This window comes from Natator depressus, chromosome 1 (genome assembly GCF_965152275.1).
Source record: "Natator depressus isolate rNatDep1 chromosome 1, rNatDep2.hap1, whole genome shotgun sequence".
NCBI classification, from domain to species: Eukaryota; Metazoa; Chordata; order Testudines; family Cheloniidae; genus Natator; species Natator depressus.
This window is the reverse complement of record NC_134234.1, coordinates 183,003,972-183,031,896: the sequence shown is the minus strand read 5'-3', so window position 1 is coordinate 183,031,896 and position 27,925 is coordinate 183,003,972. Positions and strand designations below refer to the sequence as shown.

Here is a 27,925-nt window from a genome sequence, read left to right as displayed (position 1 = left end):
TTGTTGTGCCCGGCTGACTGAGAATGAGCCGCTTTGAGCTCTGTTACACAGAGGACGTGGCCAGCTAAGGACTATCCAGACCCCACGGCAAGAGGGAGAAGGAGCCCCTGGAATACAAGTGAGTGCTCTCGGTTTTTGTCTTGCTGCGGGTGACTCTGGGGGCCTCTACTGGAGTGGTTTGGCCCTTTACTTTCCTCTGCTAGCAGTTCACTACTGTCTGGCTGAATGGCATGTTTCTGGTAATGTTGGGCTCTGTGGGGTGCTGACAAGCAAGAATGTGTCATCTTTAAATTGGTCAGAAATCTGCCAGGCTGGAAAGCAAACCTCTGAACACCTTGAGCGGATGATTTTAAAAAGGAGGCTCTTATGAGTTGAGGCAGAATGGGAGGATGCAGGCTTTGAGGACACTGACCGCCTCTTGCTGGGGCCATGCCTCTTTAATAAACAGTTTTCTCCTGAGCTGTAAATCCAGCAGCTCTCCAGCACTGAATTCACTTCCCAAATGCTGAAAGGCCAAGGCAGCTGGGTGCAGTTTGAGGAAGTTCTGAGGCAATTCTAGGCTCCTGGCCAACTCCAGAATAATAGGGGGAGGCACAAAGGTCGTGTAAAGCCAGCCTCCTGATTTTACACCAACCAGAGCCTTGGTGCACTGAGAATGGGGCTCAGTGTGTTTTGTGTATAGAGCAGAGGATTTAGGAATTGGGACTCCTGGGCTGTATTGCCAAATCTGCCACTGGTGAGTGGCCAGGACCTTGGGAAAGTCACCTAACCGCACCTTCAGAATAACCCCCATAGCACCCAGAACTAACCCTTGAAAAGGCCATTAGACTTTCCCAAGCAAAGCAGATCACCCAGTCCAGAATGAAACTCATGGAGGGTGAACAGCACGCTGACACTCAGGCTTAATTAACCAATGTTTGTAAAATGCTATGGGATCCTGCTGGATGATCAACTCTATAGACGTGCTACATGGTGTATCACTCGTCCAAAGAGTTAAGATTTCTGGTCAATGCAAGCGTTCAGTTACTAACTCATCAATTCCTTCTTGTTTCACTCCTTTTCTTTTCTCTGTCTTTTTTTATCCGAGGAGTTCTGAGAAAATGGTGTGTGCGGCTGGGGCTGAACTGATGTGGTCTGGACTGGCGCTAAAGAATTGGTTCTGGCAGGGCCTCTTTGTGCTTCACTTCACTAGTCTAGGTAAGTGGACAAGTTCAGTTCCATTTTGTATCTCAGGAGCTTTCTCTCCCTCGTTCCCCACACTAAGCCGGTGAGGAGCATTGGGGCAGAAACTTGGGGGGCTGGAGCTGCTGCTGCTGCATGTTGTGGGGACAGAGAGAAGACTGCAGCTTCCAAGGTAGTGCCTTTCACTCTTTCTAAAATTTAGTAGAAATATCAGGGTGCTAGGGAGAGCCCTGATGGCCTGTGGGGGTTAATACTCTACGCAAGAACTGGATTTCTGATCCTGGTCCCACTCCTCTGAACAGAGCCAACCATAAGCTTGTGTGACCTATGTGCCTATGTTGGGCCCTGCACTCCCCACACCCATGAGGTGCTGTCTAGAAGGGCATCCTCAATTCCATAGCCGCGGCCCCATCAGAGCGGAGCCTGTAGGCCACAGCAGAGAGAGAATTCCCAAGACAGCCTTGTCCGCTCTCTGTTTGGAAAGTGGCAGTTCTCCTCCATCTTGGCTTCCTAGGCCAACTGTGTCACTAAAGACTGCTGAGTCTCAATAGTGTGAGGGGTGAGGGTTCCCCACGGGCAGGGTGAGCACCAGAGGCAGGCAGGAAGGGATGTGGGAAAGTGCCTGGTCTGAGGCTGGGGGGGTCCATGCAAGTGCTACTTTTCATAGGGCCACGCAAAGCTAAGAGCCAGCTGTGCTGCCAAGGATAGGCAGGGTGTTAATGGGTGGGTGGGTGTTCTCTCATTGCTCAGCGGTACCCTTTCCAGTCACGGAAGCCCTGCCCTGTCCAGTCTTCCCTTGACTGCAAGGATAGGGGCTGATTCAGAACTTCTGGGACAGAAGAGCTTCTAAGCTCCCAGGAGATGCAGAAATGGAAAGAGGTTATTTCTCCTCTGGGAAATGTACAATAAACTGGTCATTGCAAAATCACACAATCAACAATTCTCCTAATGCAGGCTTAGATTACTGGTCTTGGGACTGAGTCATATATCCTGTCCCCTCGCCTTCTCCAAGAGTCTGCTGCTAGGCTCATTGAATTCAATAGGCTTTTGAGATCAGTCGTCACAGCTGTGTGAAATGTTAACACCGGCACCTCAAAGCACATACAGTTCTCCTGAGCTTGGATCCCTTACAGATTCGAAGCATTAGGCTTGTTGACAGTTTCCGTGTAGTTCATGACACTTTAGAGCAAACTGTGCTGAACTGTGGCTTTGCATAAAAGTTGTTCAAAATTCTGAGTTTTTCATGGTAGTATTATGAAATGAGGGAAAACTTTGTCATTTCCACAGAGTTTCACTTTAAGATTGAGTTTGTTCAAACCTGAAACTCAAAGCAAAACTTGGGGAATTTCACATGGAATTAAACATGCAGTCCCCTGTAAAGCAAACCACCACGTTTTCAGGGCTCTTTTCTCTCTCCCAATCTCCTAACCACACATATAAATATGTGTCATAAACATAATACATGTATTTGTGAGTAATGCATCCATCCACACTCATGCTGTAATGCTATGCCACACTAAACCATCGTGTGTATGTGTATAAGTGTGTGTGTGTACGAGAAGGCCATATTACTGATGAGTAACGTGACGTTTTCCCCAAAATTATACTAAGCCCAGGATAGACAATACGCAGGCCTTCACCACTGACAGGTTTAAGGTCTAATCAATAGAAACAGGAGCTTTATCCCATTAGAAAGCCAGGAACTGTCCTTTCCAAAGGAACAGTCCTTCTGTTTCTAATCCTGGTAGACTGCAAGATGCTTGATTTGAACACTATGGCATTAACAAGCAGAGAAAAGCTTTGGAGATTTCTAAAATGTACTGGCTATAATTTTTTCTCCTCTCTGAGCCGGGGGACTCAGATAGTATCAAGGCACCTTGAAGTGCCTCAAGTTGGGTACCCAAAATCAGTGACTATTTTTGAGCCTTAAACGCCTTTGCAAAATAGAAGTTTTGATACATATCCTACTTTGTGATGTATGGACTAAGGGCTAAATGACAGCAGGTAGATACCATGGTGATGGGCACTCTAGAAGAACCTACGGTAGTCATTATTTTACTATGACATGGAACAAAATTGTTCTAAGCCTGTGGTATAAAATTCAGGACCCTTTTAGAGGTTAACTAAAGCTGCACCATGTTTAGGAAACAGAACGTTGTATAATAAAACCTAAACCAGCATCACCCCCTGAATACATATGTTTATTGCCCCTTGAGGCGAATAAAATGACCTTCAGTGGGCAATAATTCCTGAAGCTATTTTCTTCAACCTGTGGCACAATATTTACTGTATCAACTATAGCCCTTAGCTTGTGTGTGTGTGTATTATATATATACACACACACACGAGCTATAGTGGGTACAGTGTGTATCTATATACACACACACACACACAGTCACTGTTAGTGATTGCTATAGATAGCGTAACCTCAGGGCTTTCGTTCTAACTCTATCTTTCCAAATGCTCATAACTTTCTGAACATTTCTCCTTTGTGGCTGGTGTTTTTCATGCGTGGGTCCCCGTTCTCAGGTTCCAACATGCTGCGCTCAGCACAGGACCTGGGATAGGGCAGGGAAGGGTTGCAAAGGTGGCTTCAAGCCATCTTTGTGCTTCCCCAATTCCCCAGGGCTTCCTGAGATCACTTCAAGTCCTAGCGTAACGTAGAGTAGCCTTAGAGCTATTCTAAGTTATGCTGGCTCGTAACAGCCCCTTAGGGTGGGTCTACACTGCAGCTGGGCGCTAGCCACCCAAGCCTCCACTGGTGCAGCAACATCCACACTGCTATTTTTAGCACACTAACTCAAGCCAAGGTAGCCTGAGTCTGTCAGTTCAGGCTGGGAGGCTCGCTCTGTGTTGCAGTGTGGACGTACCCTTAGAAACTCTTATACTGGCCAACGGTTGCCGGATCTCAGTGTGCTCCTGGCCTACCCCAGGTGTTGGTGAAGACCAGAAGGAGGTGACGTAGAGCCAATGGAGCCATCCTTAGCCATCCATTCTCACTTGCTGGGAGAAGCTCCTACTACCCCTTTAATACGGTTATGCAGCCTCTTTGCCTGCCCGGAGTGGTGCCAAGGGTCAGGATCTGGTTCCTGGGCTCTGGCCAGAGGTGAATTTTTTTGGAAAGTTTTGAGGAAAATCCCTGCAACATTTTTGAGTTATTGGAAGGTGGGGAAATACACTTCCTTCAGCAATGAAAGAAAATGTTTCCTCACCAACAACTCAAAAGAGCTGGGAATCCCCTCTCTAACGCATGTGACAATAGCCAGCTCAGGGAGGAGATGGTTTCTGTTGGGCGTGGCGGGAGAGATTAAAAATCAAAAAGGGTAGCATGCTCAGTGGGCATCGGCAAAGTTTTCGTCAGCTACTAATGACTCTCTGTCCATTTGTGGCCAGTTTCTGTGCAATTCCCAATAGGACTAGGGGCTGTACCAGGGGCAGACTGCAATGAGGAAATTGCAAATTGCAGCCCAAGCGGTCAAGCCATGCAAATTCAGTTTCTGCCTTTTTGCTACTGCTGCCCCTGTCTCTTTTGCCTTTTTGGATGAGCTGCTGCCTCCTCAGAACCCAAAGATGCAGAAACAATTTATTCAGCCAAAAATATCGGCAGCAAAAGTTAGAATTGACTCCTTCCAACCTTCCACCCCAAGCTGCCCAGAAATGTAAAGGGCGAGCTAGAAAGTCTAGTCGGGACCATAGTTTATGGATGCTTTCTTTCCTTTCCCCTCTCTTTGTTCTATTTTCTTTACATAAAAGTAAAAACCCCCAAAGAAATGTACTACATTTAAACTTTGTATTAAGTTGCATATTCAAATGTTCACATCAGGCGCTGTCAGAGTTACTCTGAAGACCTTAGCTCACCTACATTTACCCAGTTAGACTCTTCTATATAAATCCAAACAGATCCAGTGTGCACATGTGTGAGTTCATATTACTCTGAGGCCACTAACTTTTGCTGACTCCTCAGCATTTACATTTGTTGTGTTATTGTTGTATTGAGTTTATGTAGAGGTGTTTTGCATTTAATGACGTGAGGTCTTTGTCTGAGCTGTGCGTTCAGTAGGTGTATTTTTATATGTGCTGTGCCTTTAGCCAGGTGAGCGACATTGGTAAATGCCCTCAGGAAGGCTGAAGGCTCTAAAATTCAGTGTTGTGTGAAAGAGGCCAGTTGCTGTTTTTAAATGGATCAGAGCTCAAATCTAGTTGTAACAACTCGATTCCCTCCAAGGAACATCACTGGGAGATTCAGAAGGTCATTCGAGAATATGCAAATGGTTCCAAATGCGGAACTGCCACGGACTGTGCTTCTGCTTTTCTCTCTTACCTTTTCAAATATCACTTCAGTTCATTGGTCCCAGGGGACTCCCTGACTGAAAATGAAAGTGCTGACTGACTGCTGGCTGGGCAGTGACTAATGATGACGTCTTCCTACGTACAGGACACAGTACATTTCACTTTCCTCTGATTCTGCAGTATAACAACGTTGGATAATAGAAATTAAAGGTGGGAAAGATAATCTAGTCAAACCCTGCCACTGCAGCTTGCAAACTTGTTCTATGTAGAGCATGTGACCGCCTGTCTACCTTTGACTGTTCTAAGACATGTTCATCACTTCCTTTGGGAAACTATTTCAGTCTAAAGAGATCTTGCTGTTAGAAAGTGCTTGCAATTCAACATAGATGGTCCTCTCATGGACTCATACTTTTAGCTTTTTTCCCCTTGGGACTGCCCTCTACAATTTCTCTCCATCCTTGGTCTTTATACCTTTCAGATAGTTATAGAATGCAATGTATTCTCCTTTAATGATCACTTAGCTGGTTAGATTAAATACATATATATATAAAATATTTCCTCAACCTCACATTTTGGATTATTGCCAAGATTCCCACCTCAGTGCCCTAGTGGATACATGCCCATTAGAGCAGAGGGCTTGGATTAAGGACTCTGGGTTTCTGTTCCCTGCCCTACCACTAATTTGTGCATTTTCAGGGAAGTCACTTAAACCAAAAGTGTTCACTAATTTGGGGTACCCAATCTGAGGCATGTAGTGCTTGATTTTCACAGGTGTTGGGCACTTACCCATCCCACATCTTATGTGAATAGATGCTGTATCTGAAAACTTGAGGAACCCAAAATTAGTAGACACTTTTTTGAAAATTTGGGCCTTAACCTTTGTGCCTCGGTTTCTCTCGTTATAAAAAGAAAAGGAGTACTTGTGCACCTTAGAGACTAACCAATTTATTTGAGCATAAGCTTTCGTGAGCTCCAGCTCACTTAATCGGATGCATACTGTGGAAATTACAGAAGATGTTTTTATACACACAAACCATGAAAAAATGGGTGTTTACCACTACAAAAGGTTTTCTCTCCCCCCCACCCCACTCTCCTGCTGGTAATAGCTTAATAGCTGGTAAGCTATTACCAGCAGGAGAGTTGGGGTGGGGGGAGAGAAAACCTTTTGTAGTGGTAAACACCCATTTTTTCATGGTTTGTGTGTATAAAAACATCTTCTGTATTTTCCACAGTATTCATCCGATGAAGTGAGCTGTAGCTCAAGAAAGCTTATGCTCAAATAAATTGGTTAGTCTCTAAGGTGCCACAAGTACTCCTTTTCTTTTTGCAAATACAGACTAACACGGCTGTTACTCTGAAACCTCTCGTTATAAAGTGGGGATAATACTCAGGCGGGGGTTTTGTGACGGACGTGCTTTGAGAACCTCCTCAGTAGGAAGGTGCTACAGAACGGCAAAGTATTCTACTAGAAAGTACTATTCAGGACTGGGTTCCAACCAGGGATAGATGAATCTTGAAAAAGCTTAACAAATTCATCCCAATCTCTGTGCTCTACACATCCCCCTAGAATGGTCTTGCACAGCTTCTACTTCTGGTCCTGCCCCAAACCAGCAAGTGCAAGAATGCTGAGGAAATGTCGGGGGGGGGGGGAGTTGTTTTAAAGGAACCGCCATTTTTCTAACCTCAGAGAAGATCCAGGTTTGGATTTGAATTCTGAGTGAATGTTCAACTCAGTCCTTTCTTATCCTAACTTGGTTTGTCTGCTCCTAGTGCTGGAAGAGGGTTTCAGTGGGTCTTTCACTCCCTCTCCCCTCTCTTCCCACAACAAAAACCCCTCCCCTTCCATCCTATACCGCAGCTCTGCTGATATGCATTAAAGAAAACCACCCTCCCCCCTGCCCAGCACACACATTCCATTTGTCTCAGAATAACCCCAGTGGGAGGGGCACAATAAAAGTCAAGGCAAATAGACCTTTAAAAAAATCATTCATCCAGTCTGAATGTCTTCACTTGGATCCCAGCAGCTAAGAAAGCGGAATCCATCAGGGTTTTGTCCCTCACAGCTCCTTGTTTGGATGTAACATATTGGCTAGTGGCAATACAGTATTGCTACCATGAGTTATGATCTTTCTTATCTTGTAAACTAGGTAGAGTTGGGACTTGAAGTACCCCAGTGGGTGGCTTGCACAGGGAAGTGGAGTTCGGAAGGCAGTGTTCATGTGCCCCCATTATGGTGATGCTGATGTGGGGGATGTCACTGTGTTGCTAGAGATGGTGCCAAGGTGACACCCTCTTGACTACATGGTTATTAAAGATTCCCAGGCACGTCTTAGGCGTTACCAATTAAAGATCAAGGCGCTTCTAATGCTGAATTGTTTTTCTTATTAGCAAAGTTATTGTTATATCAGTGACTCAGTAAAAATGCCCCCGTCTTACTCAGTGTATCTGCTCCCTGGCTGCAAGTCTTTGGGCTGTGGTCTGCTCACTGTAGTGACACAAACAAGTTTAGGCAAAGTGGGGATGACTGTAGTCCAGTTCTTGCTGAGTAAGAATTACAACAATGGACAGCATGCTGATTAGCACCCCATGTGCTTTGAACTGCCTGTGACAGGCTTGGGTTAAATTGGGTGGGAGGGAAGTCGTGGTGCTGGACAAGCTTTGATCATCAGTAACATAGTTAACAATGTTGTTATTGAGGTTGATATTACCATCATTAGGCTTCAGAGCTAACTTGCCACTGAGATGAATAGGGGTAATACACACTTCCCAGATCTATGAGTTCATGCTGTTTTGCAGGCTCAGCATCAGTGCATCGCTTTCACATGGTTCATGTTTTCCAGGCTTTCTTCATAATCATAAGGGCTAGAGACCTCTTTTAAACCAAAAAAAATAAAATAAAAATAAAAAAAAATGTTAAAATGGTGTTAAGATTGAGAGTATGTATCAGTACCTTAAGGATAAAACAAATTGTAGAGATGTTGTAATTGTCTTCAAACCAAGCCTTTTAAATCCAGGAAATTGAGGGTTAAGGTTATGCTTAAAAGAAATACAAACATAAGGCAATAACGCCCAGTTTGCGGCTTCTAACCCACCTTAACTTTGCCTTATAGAGATGACATGACACAGCTATGTGATTACGTTAACGGCATTAAGGAGATGGTCAAGTGTTTTAGGGACAAAAAGAATCCTAACAATGATATAGTCCTTTACTAGATGGAAGTGGTAGAATTGTCAGTGACAATTCAGAATAGGCAGAAGTGTTCAATGAAAAAGCTAGATAATGTAGTGATGTGGTGGTGGTGTTGATGATGAAATATTTTCCATTCCACTAGTATCTCTGGAGATGTTAGACAGCAGCTACTAAAGTTAGACATTTTAAAATCAGCAGGTCCAAATACTTTCATTCAAGAGTTTTAAAAGAGTTGCAGAGGAGCAATCTAGACCGTTATTGCTGATTGTCAATAAGTCTTGGAACAGTGGTGAACTTCTAGAGGATTTAAAGAAAGCTAATTAGTGCCACTATTTAAAAAGAATAAATGGGAAGGTCTGGGTAATCACAGGCCTGTCAGCCTGACATCAGTCCTAGGAAAAATAGTGGAATGTCTGATATGGGACGTGATTAGTAAAGAATTAAAGTAGGGTAATATAATTAATGCCAATCAACATAGTTTTTGGAAAATAGATCTTGTCAAACTAAATGGATAATTTTTTTAATGAGACTAGAAGTTTGGTTGATAAAGGTGAAGTGTTGATGTACTATACTTACAGTTCTGTAAGGTATTTGTCTTGGTACCATGTGGCATTAAGAAACTAGAACCAAACAAAATCAACATTGGCATGCTTTAAATGGATTAAAACTGACTAACCAATTGATCTAAAAATGTAACTGTACATAGGGCATCATCATCAATGGATGAGTTTTTAGTGAGGTTCCAGAGGCATCTGTTCTTGTCCCTGTACTATTTAACATTTTTATCAATGACTTGGAAGAAAGCATAAAACATCAGTGATAAAATTTGCAGATGACACAAGGATTGTGGGAGTGGTAAATAATGAAGAGGACAGGTTACTGATACAGATTGGTCTGGGTCACTTGGTAAACTGGGTGCAAGTAAACTATGTGTTTTAATACGGTCAAGTGTACAGTTATACCTCTAGGAACAAAGAATGTAGGCCATACTTACAGGCTGGGGCCCTCTATTCTGGGAAGCAGTGACTCTGAAAAGGACTTGGGGGTCATGGTGGATAATCAGCTGAACATGAGCTACCAGTGCAATGCTGTGGCCAAAAGGGCTAATGAAATCCTTGGAATTCCAGGGGAATACTGAGAAGGAGTAGAGAGGTTATTTTACTTCTGTATTTGGAATTGGTGAGACTGCTACTCGAATACCGCATCCAGTTCTGGTGCCCACAATTCAGGAAGGATGCTGATGATCAATTGGAGAAGGTTCGGAGATGAGCCCCGAGAATGATTAGAATGGAAAACATGTCCTACAGTGATATTCAGTTACCTCAATCTGTTTATCTTAACAAAGAGACGGTTAAGGTGACTTGATCATAGTCTACAAACATCTGTGTCCAGTACGGAAATATGATAATAAAGGACACTTCTAGTAGACAAAAGTTATAACAAGATTCAGTGGCTGGAAGTAGACAAATTCAGACTAGAAACAAAGCGTGCTTTTTTTTTTTTTTTTTTTTTTTTTTTTTTTGTAACTGTGAGAGTAATTAACCATTGGAACAATTTACCAAGGGTCAAGGTGGATTCTCCACCATCGGCAATTTTTAAATCAAGATGTGCTTTCATTCAAACAGGAATTAAATCAGGGAAGTTCTGTGGCCTGTGGTATACAAGAGGTCAGACTAGATGATCATCGTCCCTTCTGGCCTTAGAATCCATGAATTTGCATGTACGGTCCCAGTCTAGAGGAAATTCAGTTTTAAAAACAAATTCGATTTCTTTCATACCTTTCCCTCCTCCTCATAGAATCAGTACAGAGTAGAATTAAGGTTGCTTTGGGCACAGTTGACACACACTGAAAACCTATAAGGAAATGGGACTGAATACAACTCCTGGTGACATAAAAACCTATCTATTTTTTAAATAGCTGCTCTGTTTCTATCTTCCTTCTCCCCACTACATCTGTGGTAAGAAGAGCTCCTGGCCCACCAAGGAGTACCTGGTCATTAAGAGCTGGATTTACAGCTGCTTTGCATTGTCAGAGTGTGCAGCACAAAGCTGCTGAAGCATATTCGTGAACCGGACCCTTAATTTGCAATTGACTTATTGGTGTGCAGGGCTCTCTTACTGATTCCAGCACTTGGGAAGGGGTTCAGGGAGAGCCCATTGCTGAGTCCAGTATCTCTGTGCTCCTGCCTCATTTTCCCAGTACAGCGCTGCCTCCGTGCACAGTGGAACCGAAATAGAAGTGCCATAGGAATCCTGTCAAGTACTCATGCCCAAGCTAATGTGCAGCCACCTACTATACAGCTACATAATCCTTAAAGCGTAATACTAGTTGGGCCAAATCTACCAAAGACTACTCTCAGCACATGTGCCCTGTCTTCCTCATACCACTGAGGCATTACAACCAATAGAATTGTTGCATGCAAATTAGCTTCAGAGGAAGGGTGATGATTTGTTGAGTTACCTCCGATGTCACACCAGCCCCACTTATGAGTTACCTGAGCTGTTGACAGGAGCCTGTCCGTAGCAAATATACTCATAACAATTAGAGACAACAGTAATTCATCTTAAATACAACCACATTGCCTGAGATATAGCCTATGCCCAATATGAACTACATGGAAATTTTAAAATATCTGTTATCCCATTGCAAAGATCATTCGGGACAGGAAAATAATGAAGCAGGTGCAAATTTCTTTAAAGACCTACTTAATTAATTTTAATTGATAACCTAATTATTGAATTTATTTGTAAATTCTTGGAAAAATCACTTTGTATGTAAGGAGTAAGTACTAGAATGTTGGGGAGAATGTGCCATAGTTTTCCTATAAAGTGAAGAGGTTGAATCCCGGCTTTAAGTTAAAAACAAAACTTAACCTTAACAGTGGAGTAGCAACCAGCAGATGCATAATGCAAATTGAAATTCTGGAATCAAGATGCAGAAACCAGGGGAAAACAATGGTTCATTGAGACATCTTTAGCTAGCCCAATCTGATCCCCGATAACTAGGTTTGGAAGGGTTAGATTTTGATTTGTATATGTTGGTAAATGTCTATTTCGCCATACACACTTAAACCGCTGAAAAAATATTCCATAGATGATAACTGAAATTTACAGATAGGCAAAAGTAAGAAAAATGGTACCTGAGAAATCCAGTGATTTAGATTTTGAGTTAGATTGATTACAAATGCACTAGCAAATGAATAGTAAAAAACAGGTATGACTTGTTGATTTAAGGATATATGTATTGTATATTTTGATATCTGATGTTGACAGTTTGTGTTTTAATGGTTATAAAGCTTTAATTTTTTGAACCTCAGTATCTGCTGTCATTAAATAATTTCCTGACCCCTCAACTGTTAAAAAAGAAAAGATAAAAATAAAAAATAAATGCTGAAAACCCATAATTTTGCACAATGGAGAAACTTTAAATTGAAAAAAAAATTAAAATGCTTAAAAATAACCATTGATATTATCCACTGAAATTATGTATATAAATTCTGCCAACCTTACTGCTAACGCTTCCTTATTGCCTTGTTATGCTCAGAGCACCTCTCCTGATCAGCACTCTACTCCTTCTGCCTGACCCATGCAGAGATCTAATCACAGCACTGTCTCTGATCAATTAGGTAGTAAAGTGGGAATCACCAAGCAAATGGAGTTGGAGTTCCTGTGTCCTTTGTAGGAAGCAAATAAAGAAATCCCTGCATCTTGCTCTCTTCTGTGGTAGGAGTGAGAGAACTGAAATTCCTTCCTCTATCCCTGACTCCTTCATCCGTGGGGTCACAATGAAGTATCCATTCTGGGAACAGAGAGCAAGAACCAAGAGGATTTCATAGGCAGGTTGGGAAGAGGGGGGAATTTTTGTCTAGATGATTCATTAAACTGTTTTTTCCATAGTGGATGCCTTCTACAGAGTATGGTTATGGGGAACATTAGGTACGTAAATCTGGTCTGGCTTCAGTTTTCATGTTTGCTTTGCAATTCACCTTTAAAGTAAACTCATATGAACTGGGGACTTTTGTGGAGCTGCATGACTCTCCCTGGACTGTGGTTGCTTCAGGCTTAAAGTGTTCGGGTTGCAGTTTCATGGGTGCAGTGCCTTTTAAGGGCAGGTGTGACATCAGCAGGAGTTTCCAGCCTCTGCATATGTACTGCCGAGGAGGTTTTTGTTCTCCTTTTGGTTGCAGAGGAGACTCTTGGTGGCAAAGTGTGGAGAACCTCATGCAACTCATGATGCGATGTCTCATTGACATTTACAGCTACGCCCACTCTTCTCTATAATAAAAAAAAGCAAAAAACCCAGCTCCATTGGGTGGTGATATCAGGCCAAAATCCCAAAGTTTCAGTTGCTGTTATCGGAAGGCTAGCAATGATAGTAACTGAGCTGGAAGGAGACACAAGCAGGAAGAAGACAGACACACTCAAAGAGAAGGAGCAGCAAGACATGCAGCTTAAGGTGGGCTGCGTTACACAGAGTAGCACACCTGGTTGATAAAAAAGAGCTCTCCTTGGGATCTGTCACTAGTGAGGGGGCAATGAAGTGCCTGAGTCAAAGAAGAGCTTCCCAATTAAATGGAAAACACAATTTTGTATTTGCTGGACCTGGCATTTTTCTATATGTTTCCTACTGATTTGCCATAAGGCAGGTGGGTGGAGCAGGGGCATGTGCTCTGGCAATGGATTCCCTGCGCATTTCATGCTGGAATCATGAAATCTCATGCTTTCGGTTTGGTTTGGTGTCTGAATTGTGAACTCTGGTTAATTGCAGGCACGCCTCGTGCAAATCAGGGAGCACCGGGGCAGGCTAAGATTTTTTTCCTTCTCTAGCACCTTCCAGGGAGGATCTCAGAGAGCTTTACAAGCAATGAGTTAAGCCTTAAGAGACCCTTTAGGGTTGGTAAGTATCGTTATCCCCACTTTGGGAAACTTGGCCACAGAGAGGTTAAGTGACTTGCCCAAAGCTACTCAGCAACTTATGGCAGAGGTCCGAATAGAACTGCCCACATTTTGCTTGAACCACAAGATCATTCTTTCTCTCCAGACACTGCTCTGTCATCGCTCTGGGCCAATCAATCCTCAGCTAGCCTCTGCTCTGCTATCACGGGTCCTCTCAAGCCTCCCAGCTTGCCATCACCTCTGATGTCCTACCTCCACTGTGTGGCCAGATGGAGTGGGGGGAAGCTACTGTAGTGCTGCGTTGCAGGACTAAGCATGGGAGCAGAGTGCAAAGGGGATACGGCAAAGCAGGGGAACCACTGCAGGACAGGGCTGGGTTGATCTTTTCTTTTTTTCCCCTTCATAAGTGTGCTGGCCTATTGTCACAAGGATGCTCAGGAGCACCAAGCTGTGACATTGGTTTGTTATCATAGGGGATGCTCATGAGCAGTGAGCTGCCAGTTTTGGTTTAGTGAGGCTCCTCATAAGCACCAGGGTATGTATCCAGATTTGCTGTGGGGATGCTCATGAACTATAGGCTGTGTGTTTTGGTTTGTTCTTGTAGAGATGCTTGTGAATGTCGGGCTATGATGCTGGCTTGTTGCTGTAGGGTTGCTCATGAGTGCTGGCATGTTGGCTTGGTTCTCCCTCCCTTCCCTTTACAAGAAAGGTGCATTGCTGCATTTGCTTGGGGTTGGGGAAACACACAGGAAAACGACAGGGATTTTGCAAACAAACAGCTCTAGAAAGAGAGAGAAGAGATGTTTTGGTCCCTAACAGCTTTTACAACATACATCACCCCTTCAATGACAATAGTGATGATTACTTACTCTGAGTTTTGAAAGTTGTGACCCATCCTGCTTTCCATGCAGATGCTGCTGCTCTATTCATTTTCGCTAATCCACAGGTTTAGCAACCATTTTTTATTACTTAGATCTAGGGTGACCAGATATCAACTGTGAAAAAATGGGACGGGGGTGGGGGGTAATAGGCATCTATATAAGAAAAAGGCCCAAAAAACGGGACTGTCCCTTTAAAAACGGGACATCTGGTCACCCTACTTAAATCCATACATGAGACTGGAGCATCACAAGAACACATCACCGAGATAGGTCCCTTCCAGGAGAATATTTCAGTGTAAACTGGACAATGGAAAGCTGGGGCACGTCAGTGGGAGTAGACTGAGTTGTGATCAAGGGTGATGGAGTTGTAGGCAGAATGGGCATTACGGATATATGACTGTCTCATGACATATGTTGTTATTTCCAGTTTGTTTCCCTGCAGTCTTTGCACAGGAAATGACGCTCAAAGCCAAAGTGGGAGACAGTGTCCTCCTGCCCTGCTGCCATAAACTACCCAGCCTGCAGGCCCTGTTTAAATATCGCGTTTACTGGCAAACAAAAAGTTCGGACGTAGCGATTGCTTACGCAAAAGGTATGCTGCTCAGGACCGATGCAAAGTATGAGAACCGGACCAAGATGGACCTACAGAACCTCACAATGTCGATCTTCCCAGTGAAACTATCAGACAACGACATATATAAATGCATAGTTCAAGAGCTAGAGGACGGAGCTTACAAGCTCGCATGTGACGTGACTGTGGTTTTGGCGGTTGTAGGTAAGTGGTGTGACCCAAATCATCAGAAGCCTTTAATTAATACACAAAGACCTAGGGGTTAAGATGGATGACTAGATGCATCATTGACTGTGGCAACAGAACAGATAGGCCATAGCATCCTTGAGGAAGCGTAAGCATGGCTAGACTCAGCATTAGGATTCTAATTCCAATAGGATTACCTGCCATCCCCCTTCTTTAGCTCTGTCCTCCTACATGGCAGTCCACACTCAGGGCCAGATTTACACTTTACGCACCCCTAGGCACAACATCTTCAGCGCCCCCCCACCTACTGACTCCCCACTGCCCAGCGCCCCCTGCACACACCCCCTCCACAATTGCCCAGTGCCCCACATAGACCCCCCCACACTACCCAGCGCCCCAACACACACAGACTTCCCGCACCCGCCATGACCTAGCACTCCTCACCTCCTCACCGCCCAGAGCCCCCCCATAAGCCCCCTACAGATCCACTCTCCTGTGCCCTGGCCACACTCACCGGTGCCGCTGGGAGGTGACTACGTCCACCGGGCTGAGCCGGCAGCACAACCAGGGCCAGTCAGGGATTGCTCTGGCCCCTCAGGAGAGCCGTGATCAGCCAGGCTGGATCAGGAGTGGGGCCTGCCCACTTGCCCAGCAGGGCCCTCTGCATTGCATTGCTGAAGCCTCCCCCCCCCCCCCCCCGGCCCTCCCCTCCCCGCCGGGACTGGAGTGGCAAACTGAATTTTTTTTGGCACACAACTGGGCCATCCGCAGATGTGTGCTAATTGGGCTGTATGCAGCCCGCGGGCCGCAGGTTGAGAATCACTGGCGAATGTTTTAATTTTTAATTCATTTTTAACTTTTAGGCACCCCTAGAACGCCGATGTCCCTAGGCATGTGCCTACTGTGCCTAATTGGAAATCTGGTCCTGTCCACACTACTTCAAGCATTGAAAGCGGGTCTCCCCTCCCTCCCTGCCTTCCCTTGCCTGCTAGTAGTCTCTTTGGCATGGAGTTTATTCTGGGAGCCGCTCCAGAAAGTGCCATCACTGGTCTGTGCTTTGAGCTATTTGGCCCCTTGCTGCTTTCTAGAGTGAGGCACAGAGAAGTCGGGTCTCTCTCGTAGGGCAGGAGGAAGCGTTCCCTGCAAGGGAAGGCATGGTATGGTGGGAACACTGCTTTCTGGCCAGGCCCCACCTCTCAGCAGCCATAGACCCTTCCTGGTTTTGCCCCATCACTCTTGGAGAGCCCCACAACATTCTAGGGGACTGGCCAGTGCTCTAGGGATGAGACACTTCCATGCCCTAAGAGTTAAATGAGCCTGAGCTCAGATCGGTGCTTAAATGGCACCTGGTTGAAAGGGGTTCCAGACCCAGCCAATAAAAGTTCTACTATTCAAGCTGTCATTGAGGAGTGCACATGTCAGCCCCACATGGGGGGAAACCCGCTCTGGTTGGCTACTTTGCCACCTGCTGGGGTATAAGCAGCCAATCAGAGCTAATGCAGGGACCGGCAAAGCCCCAGGAGCCTATTCTTCCAGGAGAGGAGTGGGGAGCAGGAAGAGCCCAGCAGCTCAGGATGGCCCTTCTCCTTCTCCCCGCCCCTCCTGTGAGCAATGGGGATGGGCTGGTGCCTGTGGTCTCTCCTTTGCCAGCAACACCAGCATGGGAAGGGGGACAGGGGGCGCCACTGCAGCCACTCTTGGTCTGGGGAGTGACAAGGGGAGTGAAGAACCCCAGGAGCTGCAGGAAGAGCAGACATGAAGCTGGGAAAGGGCAGAATTGATGGGGAGCCAGGGGGGTAGAACAGATGTGGGAGCAGAATTAATGGGGCGGGTGGGAGAGACAGGCAGATGTTGATGATGTCACTTTCATTTCTGTAGAAAATGATCTTTCTTCCCATGCACACTTTTTCAGACCAATGTAAGCACTGCCCCCAATAAATGGTTTAGTGGAGGAACAGGAGTGCTGTTGCTCAAAACGAATCTGAACCTTTGGTGGAAATTAGAAGAAATTCTATTCGCATCATCATTTTCCATTTGCACGGCTGCCTCTGTGGTAGCTGGTTTCAACTGAGAATAGAGACATTGATTTCTTTTTGACCCGTATGACAGCAGAAAGTCCCAGAGATCTCGCAGGGAAGCCTCTATCTAGGTCCATGAATAAGCACTGGAATCTTCCACATCTTGAATGTGCATCTCTCCTGAGGTTTTCCCATCACTAGACCTCAGCCTGCCTTGCAGCAGCATGTATATAACACCCCCTGGTGTGCAGGGACCCCTGAAGGAATTGTCTCCCTATCAGCGAGTGAGAACTGAGGTGAAAAAAGAGACTTGTCCAGTTTCTTGCCTCCTATATTTCCAGAACACTCCACTCCCCCTCTTGTGGGGTGCATATCCTGTGGAGAGGAATATTCCTAGGGCTGACAAATCACTAGGACAACAGTGACTGAAAGTTGTTACCATGTGATGACTGTTCAATGCTCCTGTGTGAAATGAGCTAGTGGTTTCAGTCCAGTTTCTGGTTTAGAAGTGGCTGTCTCTAAAACAATCCTTTGTGCTAACTAAGGCAGTGGGGCCCAGTGGAGGGGGTGCTGGGATAGAACTGAGGAGGCCTGGGATCTTTCTCTTTCTGCCACTGATCTGCTGTGTGACCTTTGGAAAGTCACTTCATCCCTCCGTGCCTCAGTTTCCTCTTCCATGCTTTGATTCTTGTCTACTTAGATTGCAAGCTCTTTGGGACAAGGACTGTCTCTTACTATGCATCTGTACAGTGCCCAGCATGATGGGGCCCTGATTTCAGTTGGTGGGTGGGGGATCCCTAGACATGACCGTAATACAAATCATTAATTAATTGACTCCCTTGCTGGATGACTCAGAAGAGAGGCCAATGTATGAATATTCCTTAGAGACTCAACTCCCTTTGCACACTCTAGAGATGGAGCCTCTTATACAGGGTTGAAGTACATTGGTGGGGAAAATGGGGACATTTGCACTCCAGTGCAAGAAATATTTTTATTTTGCCCTTCTCACACCATGTGTTGTCTTTTCTACACATTTGTGCAATAGACACAAACCCTATATTTCTATAGCATTTTTGGTTAAGAAGGACACCTTACAAATGACCGTATGTCTAGAGAGACTGCACGCCACCACTGAATGTGGCAGCTGGTGAAACAGTGCACTGCAATACTGGAAAATAGTTTAGGACAGGAAGTGAAGGTGAATACCAGAATTCCCTATCCACCTGTAACTTTAGAAGGAATTTGGCGGCACTAGAATGCAAAGTGCCGTGGGCTCTTTAATGACAAGGCGTCAGGAAGCCTGCAATTTTGTGCTTCATCTGACAAAATGGTAATTAAATCTCTCTCACTACCTTTGCTCCAGCTGACTTCAGCAAGCCGGTCATATCAGCGGATGTACCCAAAGATGCTTGTGGCTCAACTGAGGTGATGGTGAACTGTTCTTCTCATGGGGGCTTTCCAAAGCCCAGAGTCTCCGGGATCCTCAATAATATGTCTGTGGATTGGCAAACCAAGGCAGCTGCCTCAGAAAACGGTCTCTATAATGTTACCGCCAAATTGCAGCTCAATCTGACTGAAGACATTGTCCTCACATGTACCATTGAGTATGATGACTTCAAAGTGTCCTCTAACTACTCTCTGAGTAAGTTTCTGCCAATCGTACGCAGTGTGTAATGAACTTGTGGAACTCACTGAGGTACATAGCTCAGAAAGAAGGGTGCATTTACTCATGTCAGAATCGTGTCCACAGTTACACTAACATAAAACTTGCAAGCCCTCTCATTCCTGTCTCAAGGTCTGTTACTGGCTGCAATAATCAGGAAGAAATTCCATCTTCCCACACTCAGTAGTATTCCTAACATATGTATGTAGTAATGTACCATGATTGTATACAGTGCAGTGCAAAACAGAGGATCATACAATAAATAGGCCTGTGCCTGGAAAGGGGCAAGTGATAACGGACAGGGAGGGTGATGAAAGGCAGTACACTGAATGTGAGGTAGCCGTTACAGTCTAAATGCTTCACAGTGCAAAGGAGCTTGCAAGAAGATGCTTAAAGCCAGAGATTTAAAATAACATTTTTTATTAAAAACAACATTTAAAACATGTTTCTATGCCCAATGTTCTGACTGTATGGATCCAGGCATTTCCAAGGAAAGCTAAGGAGAGATGCTGCTGCCCTTACCCATGGTAAATAGTGCCTTATTCATCATAGTCCTGCTGAACTCAATGGGACCTGTGAAGGTACCATTCAGCTTGAGCAAGGAGCTCAGAACCTGGCCCTCAGAGAATATTGCTAATAGCTGGACATAATGTCTAAATTCCCAGGAGGAAACAAGTATGAAGAAAAGGGCTCAACAGTATACTGCGTGGAATAGAAGAGAAGGAGGAAAAATCCCAGCAAAATAATCATAATAAAACAATAGCCTGAGGTAATGACTGATTCTTTGAAGGCAGGGAGGGGAAACAACAGTGACAACAACAAAAAACACCTTTTGATTTTTAAAGTCGGTGGCCACTTTCACTTCAGTTTGTTGGGAACAGTCCTTAAAGCAACAAATGCTTGGGAGTCCCAGCTCCGGGCTAGGAGGGCTCACACGTGCAGCTGACAAGATTATGGGGAAAATAAAGCCAATGTCGAGGAAACTGAAAGCTGCTAAATTTAGCCCAATCTTAGAATCATAGTCATTAGCAAGAGTAAAGCCCTATGAGATGAAGCATACATTTAGGCCATCTTCCTGCCAATGCAGGAGAGCTTCTTACTGTAGAAGTGGTAGTATGTGTCTAGTCTTTTAAATGTTCTAAGTGACAGGTCTTCCACCATCTGATGAGAATGGCAAGAGCATCTGAATCCAGTGAAATAAAATTCCAGACCTTTACTCTTTTTGCCCCCTACTCAGAGAACGATAGCTCAAATATGCCTTTTGCATTCATAGGTCTCTTTTATGTATCAGCGTGGAGGTATACATACTGCCCTGGCTTAGGTGTAAATGTACCTGAAACAAGAGAACCTGAGTAGTGCCTCTATGACTGGAAGTTTAATGCAGACTGTTCCTTAAAGGGAAAGAGTTTTGTTACTTCCCCACATAAACACCCATGGCCAACAGAGGCTTCTCAGGGCAGGCAGTGTCTGCTCTGTTAATCAGATAAGTTATGATCCTTAGTTCCTACTGTGTATTACCTCTGAGTGCACCTTTTTATGTCAAATTTGCCTATCTGCTTTTAGATATTCCCAGCCTTGCAGAACTCATGTAAAACACAGTTCATCCATGCCCAGTTCTGGAAGAAAATCCAGCACTTAAAACTACACAGATGTCATAAAAACCTTAAACCCAGAAAAATACTCTTGGGAAATGGGAGGCTTCCTCACAGCTTGAGTTCTAGCTTTGTCACTTTTGTGTACCAGGGAGCATACCCTGCCTGGAACTCCATATAGTTCAGCGACTATAAGGAGTGGCTGGATAATATATTGCAAATAAGCATGTTACTGGCAAAAATAGCATTACTTGGCATTAGAATGTGGACAGAACAGGATTCTCACACCCACTCTTGTGTGAAAGTGGCACTATGGTGAAGGGCCCTTCAGTTATATTTATCAATCCTTTTTTCTCAGAAAAACTAAAGGAATGTTCTTCTCCAAGACTTCTGCCCCAGGGGGTCATTATTGCCTCGAGTTTGGTTCTCATCTGCATCTTCCTTGTGGCCATTGCCTTGCTTTTAAAATATTTCTGGTGTCATGGTAAGTACAGTTCCTTTAATGAGAGTCACATTCATGGGCTGCTTTCTGTTGCCTCATAGGAAACTTGGTAAAATGTACTATTTGGAAACGTTTCTGTTGATAGACTGGGGAGGGAAGTGCAGAATATCCAATGCTCTATTTGTACTAATTGTAACTGTCAATGTCACGGAGTATAGATTCATTACAGGGCTTTCCTAAGGTTGGCAGCTATGTGGGTCCAGGGTTTTGGTTTGATCCATTATAGGCAGGGAGCAACTGAGCCATTTGGGTCAGGATCAGATATTGTGCAAAGTTGAATGATGTTTAGATCTAGGCCAATTTGGTTCAGACCCGTTTTTATGTACTGAAGCATATAAAGGAGCCCTTTGCCAGGGCTGTCACTGCTGTATAATCATCAAAAATATAGTGGAGTTTTTACCATTTAAAAAGACTTTGCCACCTACCAAAATGAGGCTTATCCTCAAGCCCTCCACTACCAAGCTCCTATTTGCACCATCCCCTTGCTTCCCCCAGAATAACTTGAGGCCAGACTTACACACCTATTTGGGCACCTGAAGATGCAGAGAGGCACCTAGTGGAATTTACAAAAGCAGAGTAGGCATCTCACTCCCACTGAAAGTCAACAGGAGTTAAGCACCTAACTCCCTTGGGCACTTTTGAAAATCCACCTAGAAACCTCTCTTCATCTCTAGGAATCTAAATACCTTCGTAAATCAGGCCCAAGAAAAATACGTGAGCCTTACAGTGTGTCCTAAGGGTCACACAATCTAGGCTTTGGTCACAGGGGAAGTGAGCTTCAGAGTCCAGAATCACCCCTGCAGTGAAGATGCACTGTCAGTAGCCACTATCCTATTTATCATAGAATCTCAGGGTTGGAAGAGACCTCAGGAGATCATCTAGTCCAACCCCTGCTTAAAGCAGGACCAATCCCCAATTTTTGCCCCAGATCCCTAAACGGCCCCCTCAAGGACTGAACTCACAACCCTGGGTTTAGCAGGCCAATGCTCAAACCACTGAGTTATCTCTCCCTCCTAAAGCAAGCACTGTTGGCCTGCATGTTTGAGCTGATCATAGCTGCAGTGCTGTCCCTCAATGGGAGAGGTTATTTCTAGTGTAGTTGGGACCCAAACCGCTGAAGGGCATTTGTAACTTTATTTTGCTTGGGAGTGCCACTGCTTCTGCAGCTAATTTCCAATGTGCTGTCTACAAGTGAGGAGCTGGGGTTTTGTTTTCTATCCGCCCACCCTACAAAATCAGCCTAGGCTTGGAGAGTCAAGCAACACTATTTCCTCCTGGTGCACCATCAGAGGCAGATTAAGCTTTTCTGGGGCCCTGGGCCACAGCAAGTGGGGGGTCCCTCCCTACCTCTTCCGCCTGCAGCCTTGCCCCTTCCGCCTGTGACCCCACCCACAGCCCCACCCCTTTCTGCCCCTTCTCCGGGGGTAGGGCCCAAGGGCCCACCTGTGTTCCACCCAGGGTACCCCCCATTTTGTCCCCCCACTGCAGCCTTGCAACTCCTTTTGCTCCTTTCTCTCCCCCACACCCCACAGCCCTAAGACCGGAGAAGCTCTGTCCCCATGCCATGGCCCTGGGGCACAGCAGGAAGTGAGAGCTCCTACAGTCCCAGGCCACCAGGGGTGGGGTGGGGTGGAGGGAGGGTTTTGCCCAGGGACAGGGGTGGGGGCCACTGCGGGGGAGGGAGGGCTGGCTTTGGAACAGGGTCAGGGGCTGCTGGGGGGGCTTCCCCCATCCTGTGGCTTCAGTGGCAGAATTTTTCCAGTGGCGCCCCCCCTCCCCCACCCAGTTGGTGGGATCCGCTGGGCACAGGCCCCATGTCCTGAAGTCCTAGTTCTGCACCAATGGGATTTGGTGTATATCTGTGACATCACCTAAAAGGCCCAAACCAGCCAATGAGAATATGGTTATAGACAATCACTTGAACATGCTGAAGGGAACAATCCTGCCAAGTGAGTGATGGCACTAGAACGAAGAGCTCTTCTCCATCTGATTTCCTTGATTATACTCTGATATTCCACTTGAAGGGATCAAAATGTGGCTGAAGGAAGCATTTGGATCCAGTACTGTTGAATGCACTGGAATTCTGAGCACTTAAGAGGGATTGTCTTCTTTCCGTAGGCTGCGAACAACTGCGGTGCTCTCACTCCCCTGTCCCTCAAGATCCAGTAGTGGGAACTGACATAAAAGAGGGTGTAAGAGTTGTCATTCACTCCCCTGAAGTAACGTTGGAAGCAGAATCCTTCTGATTAGATCATATTTGCAGGTAACTTTCTCCCCCGTTTGTTGATGGCAAAATAAATGCTCATATGCTATGCGCTGGTAACATTAGCACACAAATTGTTCTGTTGTTTTCTGGGGTCAAGGCTGTAGGCTTTGTGGCCACTCACATTTGGACAGATGACATGATCTTCTGGAGTGAAGGTGTCTCCCAGCTGGATAACTGCAGAGATTTTGTTTATATTTAAAGTGAACGTAGTAATGGTGAAAGATGCCAGTGGTCTTCAGTTTCTCCAAGTCTCTTGATCCTTCTCGCAATATAATGGGTACTGCACTAGTGTAAGTTCCCCTCCTGCCACCCCTCCAATTTGCCCCAGCTCCAGAGTTCACACCAGCAGGGGAGAAAGAGGAGCTCTTGATAAATCCAGCTCTTGGTTGCTCTGCGGAGACTGCAGACCAGGAGGCTGGTTATTGCCTTAGAGGTGGGTTTGTTCATTTCACAAACAGGCCAACAAACAACTCTCAAGGCCAATGTCTTTCAGTCGCTACTAAATTGAATCCAATTTGACCTGTTCACCAGCCATCAACCTCTTACCAGTCTGATGTGCTACCCTGGCCCCCTGGCAACTATTTCTGATGAACTGCACATAGACCATGTGCCTCTCCTGCTACATATAATGGCCACAGTGGCCAGAGGTGTTGAGAGAGGGCACAACCGTGAGTGAACAACTCAATTTTTCATAATCGGCTCGTAAGGTCTATCTACGCAGCCGCCAGCAGTGAGCTTCCCAGCCCAGGTCGACAGACTCAGGCTCAGGGGGCTCACACAACCACTCTGGAACTAGCTGTGCAGACTGCCCACCCTCCCACCCCAGACTTCAGACCCCGAGCTGCAACATCTACCTGGCTATTTTTAGCATGGTAGCGTGAACCCTGCAAGCCTGAGTCTGTTGACCTAAATGCTTGTCCATCTCTGAGGCACTTCCCTCCAAACCCTCCTCTTCAGCAGCTTGAGGAGAGTTTTCTCCCTCTCAGGATTCCCAATGTGAGCAGTGAGGTGGGCGGCAGGGTGTGAGGTATCCAATAGCTTCATTGGAGCCCCAGAAGGAGGAGATGGCTTGAAAATGCTGTTTATTTTTGATAGAGCAAGTGAAAGATGCTGGGGAGGTTTCTGGGGAATGGTCAACATGGAAACGGGGGTATTAGAAAATGGAAGCACAAGTGGGTCACTGTCCTGTAATTACAGAGTGAGGAAAAACTCTGGTTACACTTCTACAATGACTTTGGGCACGGGGGAGCCCCTCTCCTTACTCCTGATACCTGACTTGATTTACAGCTGACTCTTCCTCTTGAGGACCCAGGCTGATAAACAGGAATCAAAGCAAAGGAAAAAAGAAATGCTATTGAGTAAGGCTCAGAATTACAGATCTTTGAGATGCTGCTTCCAAATGCCTGGGGGTTGGGGATGGAATTGGAACTGCTCAACTGTGTCTTAAACCCTGTTCTCCTAACAAAGATTTTCCTATAGGTGAGGGGAAGGAACTGGCGGAGAGTGGATCTGAGCAATAAGAGCTAATAATTATTAATAAATAAATATTTTGGGGGAAATGTCCTGGGTTCTCTCTCTGCTGTCCCAGTGGCCAGTGTGTGCAGCATGGTGACAGGTGTGAAGTCCTAGGGGGTCATGCTTGTTTGTTTTTCTGTTCTGAGAATGGATGGGCTCACAACTTGACATGCTGTGAGAATGAAGGAAGGGGAAATCATCATAGTTAGTTTTTCTCATTTCCAAACCCAGCCACCCACTCTCATTGTCCTACGGGGAAGGCCCCATCTGGAACAGATACTAAATCTTGGTTAGCAAGTAGTCCGAGGGGGTTTATCAGCACAGATTCTATGGTAGGAGTTTCCCTACTGAATAAATTCATTCCACTACATTCCTCTTTCTCAAAATGCTCCTGGCTTTTCTGTAAATGTTTGATTGTTCCCAGTCCTGATGCTTGAAATAGCTGCTGTCTAGTGGGCAGACCTGGAGATCAGGTGTCAGAACTGCTGAGATCTGTTGCTGATCTTGGGACAGTCTCTTACACTAAAATGCAGAGTTTATCTAAGTACCAACCACAGCCCGTTGTAAGTCAGATAGGCTGGTTTGCTGCTGATTCATTCTTACTGCCCAAAGTAAACCCTATCCCCAGACAACCTGCAGGCTTTCACAAGGACCAAAGACTGGCCCAGATTCCAACCCAAAGTGTGGTGCCCTAGTGGTGCGTGGCTTGCAGCATCTGCCCTCACCCAGGCAAAGCACCCCGTCTGCTACTGCTTTTTAGATTAGATGCCGTCATGAAGTCTGCAGATGGTTCTGTTGTCTCTGACAGTCATTTTCATGGATGTTTTAGGAGTAAAAAAATCTAACCTTTGTGTCCCCTCAGATCTTGTATCCAGTGTGCCCTGCACTGCAGTCCCCGTTGTCCTCTGTGGCCAAGGCTTATTCCATAGACTGTTTGGCTTTTCCAGAAGAGGATGACGGAGCAGGCAGGAAATCTGCTCAAGTGGACTGGGAAAATGGTGTTTTGTGAATAACACCACCACCACAGAAGCGTTCGGACAGTAACGCACCAGAGCCCTGTGTCTGCAATGCCACCTCAAAGGAAGCTCCATTTTCCTGATTAGCTGCAAGAAGAAATATTGCCAGCATCCTGATGCTCCAGGACACCACCTGCCTCCTCAGAGTTTGGGATGTTTGGCTTTGACATTGCCACTAAGGCAAGGGTGGCCTGTGGTGCTTTACCAGGTAGCCCATCTTTAGTAAGGAGGGGCTGGCCCTTGGGAGATGACAGGTCCCAATGTGCAATCTTGAGCCAAGCACAGACTGCACCTCTTTGTTAGAGCTGAGGGCAGCTGTAATCTGTTCCATTCTATGTATGGTCCTTGGGCTTGGACATGTTGCCAGTAGAGTTCTTGGAGTAGAGTTTGGATTAAGAATGTATTTGAGGACCTGACAATCACAGATGTCTCCTGTCTTGGGCCCCTTCTCCAGTAAGGATGCAAGGTTCAGCCACTCCTTAAGGAAGAACTGAACAGAGACGGGGAAATACGTCTTATGCTTATTTCACCAGCCATAACATTTAGTGTAGTCTGGAGTGACATTAATATACTGACACCCTGCCCATTTGCTAACTAATGTGCGTACAGCTATCTGCCTCATTTGCAGCGCAATGCTAGTACTCATGACCTGTTGTCCCAAAAACTTCTCCAGCTAGTGAATCAAAGATACAGCTCTGCTAGTTCACCCTAAAGAGGAAGCTGATGTGCCAAAGCTCATCTGCACATTCCAGCCAACTAACGGCATGCAGACACACCCAACTGGTACTTTTTATATATATTTCCCCTGGTCAACACTCATATGTGGTCAGATTGCTCAGCAGCTAACTTACATGAATGTAACATGAAATAGAAAATTTCTGTCTAGCTCCAAAAACACAGGTCTGCTCCTCTTAAGGGTGTGTGGGGATGTGTGAATACAACACCCTTGTTACCACTGCTTCTCCACAAGGCTTGAGGTGGGCTGAGTCTTTAGTTTCTTGCAGGAAAGTTGGGTAGTATGGGACTACCCTGGCCAAGGATGCTGCTGTTCAGTCTATGGCTGCTGTTCTCAGAGCGTGTCCCCTGTATCCATTCAGAAGCTGAAGCGTGGAAGAGCCCGGCTTGGGCTCTAGCATTGGATAGGACCTATCCAGATCTCGCCTGAATGGTTTTATTGCCTACTATGTAGGAAAGAGCAATTTCTCATTTTGAGGGGAAAACCAAAATCCAACAGGCTGCTTGCACAATGGGATTTACTAACATGACTCCGCCCCAGTTTGCTTATCATATTCTATTCTACCCCTTCTGCTTTGTCTTTAAAGCTAACTGGTTATAGGCTCTGTGAGTTACAGCTTCATCCAGCATGTTCTGCAGCCATTGTTCGGGGGGGGAACCAGTAACCGCATGGCAGCAGTGCAGAGTGGATACGAACTGTGGAGATTGGTTGCGCACCACAGAGTTCTCATTGGTCACTTTTTTGATGTTGCTGCAACCAATGAGTGCACAGCTGGGAGGCAGCACTGGGACACCCTAATCCTACACACCTCTTTCTGGTAAATAGGTGTGTATGAGAGAAATTACTGGCGGGAAACCAAGCCAATAAAGGCAGCTTAGGGAAGCTCAAGCTCTGGGTGAGACACCTGTGCAAGTTAGGATGGTGGTGGGAATGGTGTCACATTTTTCTTTTCTTCCCATTCCTACTACCCACCAACCAGTCTGTACTCTTGCTACTGCCAGCTTTAACTACTGCATTCTCCTACTGGGCCACGGTCCACTATGCCACTCTGTACTTACTTGCCCACTCTCAGCTTTGTGCCTTCTTTCATGCTGCTCTGTAACTTCCCCCTCTCCTCCTAGAAATGCATCTGTACCACAATGGCTTTCCTGTTTAAAATAAAAACAAAAAGCACCAGGCGTACTCCCAACCCTCTTCCTCCAGCTGTTCCATACTTAATATGCGATCCTAACTGAAGCCTGTAAGCTCTCTGGGGCAGGGTTTTTCTGTTGAGCATATGCTTTTGTAAATCACCAGATACCCTTACGACATTGTAAATAATTCCTTCTAGCTGAGCTAAGGGATTTCACACTGACAGAAATACAGGAAATGTAGGGTTTGATTTTTCCCACACCATAAAACATGTTTTATGTTTTGTCTCA

At 45.5% G+C, this 27,925-nt stretch overlaps 1 protein-coding gene across 1 annotated transcript; it reads left to right on the top strand.

The window, feature by feature from the left end:
• Window positions 1-27,925, top strand: CD80 (CD80 molecule). Its single transcript, XM_074971942.1, has 7 exons — window positions 1-118; window positions 1,091-1,197; window positions 14,867-15,214; window positions 18,578-18,856; window positions 20,828-20,953; window positions 23,090-23,234; window positions 25,615-27,925. Exons 2-6 carry the CDS (start codon window positions 1,101-1,103, stop codon window positions 23,215-23,217), a joined length of 978 nt encoding a protein of 325 aa, XP_074828043.1. The 5' UTR covers window positions 1-118; window positions 1,091-1,100; the 3' UTR covers window positions 23,218-23,234; window positions 25,615-27,925.

Bases quoted from the DNA above. Each gene is read 5' to 3' on its own strand.
- CD80 (XM_074971942.1), top strand. From the start codon at position 1,101: ATGGTGTGTGCGGCTGGGGCTGAACTGATGTGGTCTGGACTGGCGCTA. The intron at 15,215-18,577 runs GTAAGTGGTGTG...CCTTTGCTCCAG, and splicing joins TGTGGTTTTGGCGGTTGTAG to CTGACTTCAGCAAGCCGGTC. The intron at 20,954-23,089 runs GTAAGTACAGTT...TTCTTTCCGTAG, and splicing joins AAAATATTTCTGGTGTCATG to GCTGCGAACAACTGCGGTGC.